Source organism: Apis dorsata, unplaced genomic scaffold (assembly GCF_000469605.1).
Source record: "Apis dorsata unplaced genomic scaffold, Apis dorsata 1.3 scaffold_437, whole genome shotgun sequence".
In the NCBI taxonomy this organism is placed as follows: Eukaryota; Metazoa; Arthropoda; class Insecta; order Hymenoptera; family Apidae; genus Apis; species Apis dorsata.
This window is the reverse complement of record NW_006263687.1, coordinates 115,251-127,143: the sequence shown is the minus strand read 5'-3', so window position 1 is coordinate 127,143 and position 11,893 is coordinate 115,251. Positions and strand designations below refer to the sequence as shown.

General features: G+C 21.9%; 3 protein-coding genes across 7 annotated transcripts in view; 2 read left to right on the top strand and 1 right to left on the bottom strand.

Annotated features, from left to right (window-relative positions):
- LOC102680809 (nucleoporin Nup37) overlaps positions 1-1,092 on the top strand; it is a 2,100-nt gene extending 1,008 nt beyond the window's left edge. For both annotated transcript variants that reach the window (XM_006619781.2, XM_006619782.2), the window contains exons 3-5: positions 114-311; positions 381-745; positions 832-1,092. In XM_006619781.2, coding sequence (XP_006619844.1) covers positions 114-311; positions 381-745; positions 832-1,081 — 813 coding nt within the window. In that variant the 3' untranslated portion in view covers positions 1,082-1,092. The remainder of the gene's footprint in view (positions 1-113; positions 312-380; positions 746-831) is intronic.
- A 220-nt stretch (positions 1,093-1,312) lies between these two features.
- LOC102681038 (gem-associated protein 5-like) lies at positions 1,313-7,251 on the bottom strand. Of its 4 annotated transcripts, none has more exons than XM_031512453.1 (16): positions 7,233-7,251; positions 6,161-6,472; positions 5,731-6,095; positions 5,342-5,665; positions 5,005-5,260; positions 4,647-4,875; positions 4,482-4,566; positions 4,041-4,413; positions 3,629-3,932; positions 3,310-3,549; positions 3,060-3,207; positions 2,721-2,978; positions 2,446-2,656; positions 2,152-2,358; positions 1,638-2,073; positions 1,313-1,564 (listed from the first exon to the last, which is right to left on the bottom strand). In XM_031512453.1, exons 2-16 carry the CDS (start codon positions 6,461-6,463, stop codon positions 1,335-1,337), a joined length of 3,969 nt encoding a protein of 1,322 aa, XP_031368313.1. In that variant the 5' UTR covers positions 6,464-6,472; positions 7,233-7,251; the 3' UTR covers positions 1,313-1,334. The 4 variants fall into 4 exon arrangements, with proteins under 4 accessions (XP_031368313.1, XP_031368314.1, XP_006619847.1 ...); XM_031512454.1 differs by lacking the exon at positions 7,233-7,251 and adding an exon at positions 6,763-6,781; XM_006619784.2 differs by lacking the exon at positions 7,233-7,251 and having other exon boundaries at positions 5,731-5,866; positions 5,954-6,095; positions 6,161-6,618.
- A 730-nt stretch (positions 7,252-7,981) lies between these two features.
- Positions 7,982-10,613, top strand: LOC102680089 (lipase 1-like). The gene is made up of 7 exons (XM_006619775.2): positions 7,982-8,114; positions 8,728-8,908; positions 9,109-9,223; positions 9,441-9,684; positions 9,803-9,961; positions 10,040-10,267; positions 10,386-10,613. Exons 1-7 carry the CDS (start codon positions 7,983-7,985, stop codon positions 10,539-10,541), a joined length of 1,215 nt encoding a protein of 404 aa, XP_006619838.1. The 5' UTR covers position 7,982; the 3' UTR covers positions 10,542-10,613.
- The last annotated feature ends 1,280 nt before the right edge of the window (positions 10,614-11,893 follow it).

Genomic DNA, 11,893 nt, shown 5'->3' with positions numbered 1-11,893 from the left:
AAATATTAATAATATTTATGAAATATATTATATATATATATATATTTTATATAATATATTTATGTAAAAAATTTAAAAAAAATTTATTTTTGAATAAATTATCATTTTATAAGGATGAAGATGAAGCAGTAGAAGATATTGCTTATAAACCTATTAGAACATTTCGTCATGATATTAGACCACATGCTATTGCTTGGAGTCCAGAAACCTCCTTGAGTGTTGTACCAAGAGTTTTAATATTTTGTGTTGCTGGAGCAGATTTTAAAATAAGATTATATAGTAGTGATATGAATGATAATACTGTATATGAGGTAAAGATTAAAAAGATGGAATTTTTTATTTTTTATAAAAAAATATATTTATATTTCTTTTTAAATAAGATGGAAGGACATAAGGATTACATAAATTCAATTTGTTATGAAACTGAAGGTGAAATATTGGCTTCTGTATCTGATGATCACACATGTAAACTTTGGGCAGTAAAAGAAAATGAAAAATGTATATCTACATTTTACTTAACATCTCCTGGAATGAGTGTACATTTTCATTTTGAAAAATCTGGCAAACTTCTTGTTGGTGAAAAAAATGGATTGATCCATATGTATGATGTACGAAGTCAACAAGCAATTATGTCTTTGGATACAGATATAGTTCCCTTAATGTCTATTGACTGGGGATCTAATCCATTAAAAGTTGCAGCCATAGCAGCTGGAAAACTAATTTTATGGGATATATCCAAACCTAGGTAATAGAATAAAAAATTTACTTAAAGTTAACTAATTTGTTAACAAATAATTATATATTTAATAATTATAGTAATTTTTTTTTCAGTCCACCATTGGAATCAAAACCACTTCACATTGAAGGAGGTTTAATAGTAAAATTTTTCCCTGCTTATGAAAATTTTGTAGCAAGTATAGGTAGACCAGATAATTTATTGAAAGTTACAAATATAAGAACTGAACAAGAAATAATTTGTGGTCAAGTTAAATTAATAGGTGGAATAACTTGTCATTATAAATTACCATATGTTTGTGCAACAAGTGATAGAGAAATTCGTTTTTGGAAAATATCAAATTAAATAAAAAAAAAATAAATAAAAAAAAAGATGATTTATATAATTAATTATATATGATTTATATAATTATAATTAATTTTCATAAATATTATATTTAGTTATTTAATGTAAAAATAGTATTTACTATTTTTACATGTAATATAAAAAAAATTGGAATTTAGTCAAATAATAAAAATATATTTGTCATATAAATTAAAATTCTTAATTATCATTAATATTTAGCAAAAGACAATATAAAAAAAAGATATTTATTTATTTATGTAATAGCATTTAACCACATTTTGGAAATATTTTCCGAAAATTTATTTTTAATATCTTCATCCAGCAACTTGCTGCATAAGTTATTTGCTATGCTATATACCATAACAGGATTTGGAACATGAACCAAGTCATTGAGTATTTGTTTTTTTTGTATTTTTAATTCATTTAATTCAATCATGAGGGATTCTATATCTTGATCAGTTTTACTTTCTTCTTGCGTTTTACCTAAAAAAAGTTAAATATTTATTTTTCTATTTTTTTATTACTATATAAAATAAATAATATTTTTGTTACTTACATTTTACAGAAACTATTTGAGTTTCCAATTTATTAATTTCATTTGTTACTGACCAATGTTTTACTGCTTGTTTATTTATTGCATCTTCTAATAAATTTTCAATCAAATTGATATAGAATTTTATATTATTACTAATAGATTCTTTGTCTATATTGCATGTAAACCAATTTAAAAGGGCATAGCATAAATAAGCTCGTAAACTTATTGATACAGAATAATCAGTTTTTGTATAAATACTTGTTTTATCCATTAATCCTTTAATATCTAATTTTATTATAATTTCAATTAGTAAATTATGTTGATTTTCAAAATTTTTTCTATGTAATATTTCAAATTGAGTAATGGTATGTAATGTAGTAACAATATGTTTCAATTTTTGTTCTTTTTCAACTGAGGCTATTGCTAATGCAATGTTATGACCAACTACTAACCATAACTAAAATTGCAAATTATGAAATACAATGATTAATTTTCAATGTTTTTAAAAATTAATTAAAATTTAAATCAATCTTACCATTCTCTCATTATCTAAAGTAGTACAAAAGCTATTTTTAAATAAATCAGTATAATAAGAATTACATTCTCCACAAACTGTTTTTAAAGCTTGCAATAAACCATAATCTGATTTTCCTTCTATCCACGTTTGAATCATATTAAAGCTTACATTTTTTTTAATTATTTTATCAAGTTCTTCCAAAATTAACAAATGTATTTCTTGATACTAAAAATAAATATTTTTATTTACTTTTTAAAAAAATAATAATAAAAATATAAAATATATTATATAAATATTATATTATAATTATACCTTGAGATATGGAAACTTTGCTATTATATTTCGTGTTAAGTCATATTCTGAATTTGTGAAAGTTACAATTATTGCTTGATCAATTAAAGATTTACTTAAGGCATCATCATTGCATAAAAGAGCAATTTCAGCTGCTGTTATTAAAGTACTTGCATCTTTACGACGTCCAAGATATTTTATTATATCAGAAAATTCTCCTAATTTAGCATAACTGAAAAAAAAATTATAATATTTTATTTATTCATTATATGATTATCTTATAACTTATAACTTACATATATGCTGCTTGTTCAAAATTTCCTGTATGTACACTATATTTTGCCCAATTTTTTAAAATTTCTGTTAGTACTGGATCATCACATTCAAGTTTACATCTTGCAAGAATATATGCTTCTTTATATAAATTTGCATCTTGAAATACTTCTATGGCTTTATATGTTTTATGTATACAAAGTAAATAAGATACTGCTTTACAAGGATTGCCTTCACTTATTAATTGATATGCATACAATTCACACATATCTTTCCATGTTCTATAATACATTACTATTAGTTACTTTTTAACAATTCTAAAATGAAATTTTATAAAATGAATAGATAAAATAATTACATACTTCATAGACAAACTAGCTGAAAGTGAAACAAGAAAATCATTAAGACGTTTTTCTTTAGCAGCTTCATCTAAATTTTGTTTAAGATTATTACACCATACATCCATTTCTGTGACTAAATTGTGTTTATTTTTTTCAATATGAATAAATCCTAAATAATGATTGAATACAAAACAAATATAAGTAGACAGTTATATTATATAATATAATATATATAATAACATTTTTTTTATTTTAATAATGGATAACTTACTTTCATTATTAATGTGTGACATAAAATTTTTTTGTGTAGAAAATAATACTGGTATCATATTATATGAAGTATCTTTTTGAATTTCTTCGATATCTAAACTGTCATTTTTTATTTTTCTTACAATATTTAAAAGAGAATTAAGTAAAAATGTCTTTTCATTTGTTGTATTAGTGCACTTTGAAAAATATGATCGTTCAAATTTTTTATTTTTTGTCTCTGTTTTCATTTTTATTTCTGATTCTGAAATTATTGATGATTATTCATTATTTGTACTGTAATAATATAATTTTTATTATTTTTATTAATACTATTTTTATACTTTGAACAATTTGAGAAACATCTGAAATAGAACATTCTGATGTAGCCTTAGTTACTTCTAGTAAATTATTTTCAATGGAAATATTTTTATTAGTTTTATTTTCTTTTTCTTTAGGTTTACTTAATATTTTTTTAGATAATTTTTTTTGTGGTAAATTATAAGCAACTTTCCATATTCGTACTGTGAAATCTGCAGAGCCAGTTATAATAAAATCAGGATCTAATGGACTCCACATACAACACAATACAGGACCACAATGTTCCATATAAGTAGCTATTAATTCTTGTGTTTCAATATTCCATACCTAAAAAAACAGTGATGTATATATAATATAAATATTTATTTTCATAATAGATATTTATATTGTTATTTTATTTCTCTTTTTATTTAAATGAAATTTAAAAACTTATACCTGTGCAATTCCATCATAACTACCAGATATTAAATGTCCACTTATGTACGGACTCCATGCTAAGCAAACAACATTTTTACTATGTCCATTTAAAGTAGCTACAATTTCATTTACTTTGTAAATATCGCACTTTTCTTTTAAATTATCATTATTAGTAGAATTTTTCAATTTTATAAAATGATCTATAAAATTAGATAAATCAAAAATAAGTATAGTACATGATTCAAAAGCAACAGCCAAATAATTTTTTAATGGAGAAAATGTTGAATCTGTTGCTGTACTCTCAGGATGCCAAACTAAACAATGTACCATTTTTGAAGCAAATTTAGCACATCCACATGTTTCAAATTCTTTATTAAAAAATGAAATTGTTCTGAAAATAAAAGAATTTTTATGAATTTTATATATCATATATTATATACTCATCATATAAAAACATACCCATTTTCAAATCCTACTGCTAAACAAGAAAAATCTGGCTTCCAAGAGAATTCTGTACACTCTTTTTTCAATACAGACTTAGGTTCTAATTAAACAAATTAGAATTTTATATTCACTATAATACAATAATATTACAATCATTTATTTGTAAATATAAAATATTACCTTGATTTGGTTTTTCTGGATCATAATATACAAGTTCTCCTTCTCCACAAGAATATAAAACATATTGTTTGTTTTCTGGATTTGGTCCCCAACTAAGAGTATATATAGTATTTCTATGGTATTGTCTGTACAATGTGGGTAATTTATTATTATTTATATTAAATACACCAACTCGGCCTTCTTCAGTTGCATATGCTAATAAATTTTCTTTTTCAGGATGCCATGATATCTATATAATATAATTAATATGTATAATATAATAATTATTAAACAATCAATTTATAATTTTTCAAAGGAATATTATTTAAAAATATCTCATTTCTAATATATTTTATTCAAAATATAATATAAATCTTACTGCGCGAATTTTTCCTTTAATTTTTTGCCATAAAAAAGTTATATTAAAGGAAGTATTATGTGCTTCTGATAAATTCCATAATCGTAACATTGCATCTCCAACTCCAAATGCAACATGTGAAGTATCTAATGGACAAGCAGCAATGCAATATACATATCCAGATTGTGTAAAAATATCATAATCCACTTCAACATTATTATCTTTTATTCCACAACAAATAATTCTTCGATCTTGAGCTAAAGTCCAAATTGTATGTCTGTAATTTATTGAGAATATTTAAATTTATGATTATTTCATAATAATAATTATAATATATTATCATAAATTTGGTAAAAACCTCTGTTTTACTCTCCAATTTTCTATTGAATTGTTTTGGATATTTGGTATATGTGCAATACAAAATAAGCCCCTAACATGATACGCATGTATTACTTTCACATTAGGTTTGCCTCTTATCATTGTTGATAAATCCCAAGAAATTAATTCACCCCATAATGAACTTGTAAGTAATAGCTTAGGTTCTATCCAACGAACTACAACCCAATTACCTATAGAAGCATTTAATTTGGTTCTATGCTGATGAGAATCAAGAGGACCTGTAGGTAATGAAATTGTTGTTTCATAACGGCCATCTCCACCAGCTTTCCAAATGAAAATTGATCTATAATTTAAAGTTTATATATTAAAATTGTGATTGTAAATATTTTATAAAATTCTTTAAATTACCTGTCTTTTCCTCCTGAAGCTAATAATAAATCTTTGTTTAGATTTCCACTTAAAATATTACTCTCTATGGGACACCATGATAAACTAACTATTTCAGTATCATGTCCTCTAAGTTTATAATCTATTTTTCCTTTACCTTGAAAATTAAAGATATAAACTAAGCCACATTTTGAGCCAATAGCTACAAGATGTGGATCATGAGGACAAGAAGAAATACAAGTACATATCATTTTTCCTAGTGAAATTGAAGAAACAATATCAAAATAAGCATTCCACGATAATACATGACCATCAGAGGTTGCTGCATATATAATATAAGGATTTTTATAAGACCAATCTACACCTACTGGTATACTTTGTTTATCCTAAAATTAAAAAAAAAATTTAAATATAATATCACTATCAATTTAATATTAATATAAAAACTTACAGTGTCTAAAAGATAAGCTACAGATAATGTTTCTAAATTCCATATTTTAATTGCATTATCATCTCCAGTAGAAGCTACTAAATTAGCATTTACTTCTTCAAAATGAGGAGTAAATGCAAGACATGTCACTTTAGATTTATGAGCATTCTTAATAATAGAATATTGTAATGTTTTATTATTTTCATTAATTTTAGCAATAACAATCATATTTCTAGCACCCCATGCTACAGTGCCATTGAAAGAACAAGTAAAAATATTACTCAAATACCAGTTTGGCGAAGGTGGTAATATTGTTTCATTCATTATTATAAGCTGAAATACAGATGAGAGATATTCTAAAATGATATATTAAGGAATGACACATATTTATAGTCTATTAAGGTTATCCGGTTTTTATTTAATATTGATTCAAACGTAAAATACACTTTTAATAGTACAATTGATAAACAATAGTTCTTGTTAGATGTTCTTTTTATTAAAAAGAGTTAAAAAAAATTTATGATAAAATAACTTGTCATCATTAACAAAACGTTTGAAATATATACATTACAAGTATTCAATTATACTTATATAAATATTCACTTATATTTTCAATTGCATACCTATTTTTTACATATTTTTTTTATTAAACATTTGTTTTTATATAGTTTTTTAAAAAAGAATATTTAATTAAGATATCAAATGATGTTTACAAAATCTGTTAAAAAAATTACTTCAATAATAATGAATGTCCTATATCGATGAAAGTAGATAATATATATATATATAATATAATTCTACAATATATTAATTTTTAGGTTATTAACAGATAATATATATACATTGAAATATTTAATTCGATTTTATTATATTTTATTATCATTATTATTTGTTTTGTTCTTGTTACATTAATATTAATGTATCGATTTATAAAGAAGTAAAAGACATTTAGGTAACCATTATTGATACAAAATATATAACCTTAAATACGAAAATAATTATGATATATATCTAAAATACATATATTTATTTACATAAAATAAGTGTTTTCATAATTTGTTAATAATAAGTAATAAAAATAATAATATAATACCTGATATTTTATATTTTATATACATCTATCATTAAGTAAGAGAATTGTATTTTTAAACTTCGCTCGAAAATAGAATAGTGTAAAATAATATAATGATTTGATTTTTGCTTTCCTTCACATTAAAAACTATATTTAAATATATAACTTTTCTAAAATATATATATTGTTAAAAATTATATAATTGAAAAATTTTAAGTGATAGAAATATAAAAAAATTAAGAATAGTAAATAAAGATAGTGTATGTGTGTGTTGTGTATGTCGCATATGTATATTATGACAATTTTAATAATCATAATTTTTCTTTCTTTCTATAAGATAAAATATATATTCATAGTACATATATTTACAGTATGGTCTATATTTCATTTAAATTTTTAAATTTTATAATAAATATAAAAGTATTAAATTTACATCATTAAAATATTCAAGTTATAAAGAATAAAATTATAATTAAACGTAAATATTTTTTAATATTGAATTTTTAATATTGAAGTGGAATGTGAGATCTTTACATAAATCACAGTTTTAACTATGACTAATGTACAACGTTCAAAACTTATTCGTAGTGACAAAAGTTGAACAGGAAACGTTCAGAAAACAGGAACGTATTATTATTCGTATATTTAAGAACTTAAACAAGTATCAATACATTTTTATTATTAAATTTTTTTAATAAAGTATTGTATGAAACTTTTTTTATATTTTATAGTATTATTTTTAATATTTTGTTGTTTGTTTAATTTTTTAGAATGAAGAGACAAATTGTAATATTTTTATCGCTATTTATTTTTCATTCCGTGATTTCATTCAACTTTAACTTTGAATTATTCAATCATTATAAAAAAAGTGAAAATGAAGATTCGAATGAAAACCTCGACATTGTAAGTAGAATTATTATTTTTATTTTTATTTGTAAGAAATCAAATTTTATATGCATATAATAGTTTTGATTATAAGCAATATTTATTTTTAATTTTATCAATAATTATTTTTTAATTTTTATTATAATTATTTTTTAATTCATTTTTGTGTATAAAAATAATTTCCAATAAAATAGAATATTTAAGAAAGAAAATAAAATATTTATCAAAAAATGTAAGATAAATTTTTTTTAATTATTATCATTGAAAATTAGTTGTCTGCAAAGTGATTTACATGTAATAATTTCTGTTCTGTTATATATTTTAATTTTTTTAATATTTGTAAATTGCTAAACATGTTATGTTTTTAAATTACTATGTGAATTTACATGTTTATTCATGTTAATTAAATATTTGAAATATATTTATCACATTAATATTTTTAATGTATGGAAAAATTGGATATAATCTTAACAAAATTTTAATAATAAAATTATTTATTTTTATTATTAATACATAAAATTATATTATATCATACTATTTTGTTTTTCTGGTTTTCTTTTTTTGATAAATAACATTAATTGTTAATGATTTAATTTTTATTGTAAGTATTAATGATATAATTTTATTGTAGTTGCAAATAATAAGAAAAGAGGGTTATCCGGCTGAAGCACATGTAGTTTTAACAGAAGATGGTTATATTTTAACAATGCACCGAATTGTAGGAAAATCTGGATCTCCTACAATTTTTTTACAACACGGCGTATTAGGTTGCTCTATGGATTGGATTGTACTTGGCAAAAAAAATTCTCTTGGTACAATATATGTATTATATATATATATATATATATATGTATTTATTTAATAAAACAATATCTATTCTAAAATTAAATTTAAATTAAAATTTAAATTAAAATTAATTCAAAAATAAAAATTAAATCTTTTTGTGCTATATATTTTATATTTATAAATTTTAATAAATTATTATTTTACATTCTAATTTTTACGATTATAGCTTATTCATTAGCTGATAATGGTTACGATGTATGGCTTGGAAATTTTCGTGGCAATACTTATTCAAAAGCGCATATTTCTTTATCACCAGAAAATTTAACGTTTTGGGATTTCAGGTATTTATAAACAATAAAAATTAATGATAATTAAAAATATAAAATAATAATACATTGTAAATAATTAAAAGTATATTTTAGAAAAATTTTCAGAAATATGTATAGAATAATAATTTTATTTTTATGTAAAAAAAAATCATATTTTATATATAAAATAATTAAATAATTAATGAGCATTTTAAAATTTTTAATATTACTTTTGTGATAACATATTTAGTTGGCATGAATCAGGTATTTATGATCTACCGGCGATGATCACTTACATTGTAAAATTGAAAGAAAATTCTTTAAGAGCATACATTGGATTTTCAATGGGTACGACATGTTTCTATGTGATGGCCAGTGAACGACCGCAAATAACAAAATTAATACAATCAATGTATAGCCTTGCTCCAGTAGCTTTTTTGAAACATATACGAACTCCTTTACGATATTTAGCTCCGTTTGCATCTGATTTTAAGGTAAAAAAAATAATTAATAAGCGATTATAATGACTTTCTTGAATGTTCTTTCAACATTTAAATTCTTATTTTTATATCTATCATTGAAAGTAATGAATATTTTCGTGTTAATTTTCAGAGAATAATGTATTTATTTGGAGATGGAGCATTTTTACCAAATAGTTTTATTACAAGATTTTTAGCAAAATATTTGTGTGATATGAATTTTCGGGAGGAAAAGATATGTAGTAATATACTGTTTATTCTTGTTGGATTTGACGAAAATCAATTTAATTACGTGAGTACAATAATTTATGTAAAAATCTGTATTAGATATAATAGAATAATTTTAATATATTTATGCAAATTATTGTAGACACTGGTACCTAAAATTTTGAATTATCAACCAGCTGGCACATCTTCTAAGACTATGGTTCATTTTGTTCAAGAAATAAAATCTGGAAATTTCCAACAATATAATTATGGTATAGAAAAAAATTTATTAATTTATAATAGTCCTGAACCACCTAGATATAATTTATCAAAGATAACAATACCAATCGTATTGTTTTACGGTAATAATGATTGGTTGTCTAGTCCTCAGGTATTTATATATTTCGAAAATTTTTTAATAAATATAGATATTTTTACATAATTTTCTTTATATTATTTAATTATTATTATTTAATTATTTTTTATATTGTATTCTATTTTTTGTTTAGGATGTTATAAAGTTAACCAATGAATTACCAAAGAAACCAATTATCTATAAAGTGCCATATGCGAAGTTCAATCATATAGATTTTCTATGGGCTATGGATGCTCCTAAACTAGTTTATAAAAAAGTGCTTAAGATGTTGAAAGAATATTATAAATAATATAGTAGATTTAAATAATATTTACTATTATTATATATTTAGAAAAGTTTATATAAAATATACAACCATGACATAAATTAAAAATTATAATTATAAAAAAATTATCTTAGGTATTTCAATTTAGATTTTTTGTTATATATATATATATAAAATGTAAAATAATTTAAATTTAACAAAAATATAACTGCATAACTATATTATAATATAAAAATATAACTTAAACTATATTATAATTATATCGGTATGTATTTAAGTTATCGCTAAATAAATCTTTCTAAAAAAAATGTAAGAAAGTTGGATGATTATAATTATGTTCCAAAAGATTTCAGAATATGCATTGTTATCCAAACAATAAAAAATCTAGAAAATCTAGAAAATTTTTTGATCTATTTATTCCAATATCTAGAACATATGATTTGGTAAATAATCTGGTCAGCCAATCGATTCGATAGTGCATCTTGAATATTAACCCAACTTAGGTATTTGCTGTCCACCAGATTACGTAAATTGTATTGATGTCATAATCTACGGATCGGGCCACAAAGCCATGGCCTACTTGGTGAAAATTTCAGACAAATTTCTATTCCACACAAGAAAATATTACACTGATGTATCGAATAATAATTCAAATTTTACAACATCGTTTTTTTTGATTCTAATTGATTTTTTGATATATATTTCATTATCATTTGAATCAATGAATATCATTCGTTTTTTAGTATAATAAAATAGAAAGATTCACAAAAGTATAATCATTTTTAAGGTATTTCTAGAGTCTTTATAGACGAATCATTCTAAAAAATCAATGTCGATAAATTCTCTTATTGATTGTGTAATGGAAAATCACTAGTGGTATCCGAGAATCCCTCAGGGATATATCAAGGATGTGATCTTACGTACGATTTTCAGGTTTTATTATATGTGCTTGGATAACTTAGAAAAAAAAAAGAAAAAAAATAGTTATCATCATTTGTAATTGATTTTCCAGATCTTTTGAGAATCTTTTTAAATTAAAAATCATTTTAAATTAAAATTTCTCAAATGATTCGTTGAAATTGGAAACAATTAGAAACTTCTTATGATCACTTAAGATTTAAAAAAACTGCTATTCTTACTATATATTGATCATGTACTAATTCAACAATGATAAAAAAATTATATTTAATATGCATTTGTAATAATTATTGTCTATAATTATTAATATATTTGAATATATTTACTAAGTTTATTATAACATATGATACTATTTATTATCGATCGATAATTCAGAAATGATTCTATAAATAAATAAGTAAATTTCACTATTTATTTTAATTAGATAAATAGATATCATTGAACTTAATTATTATTTA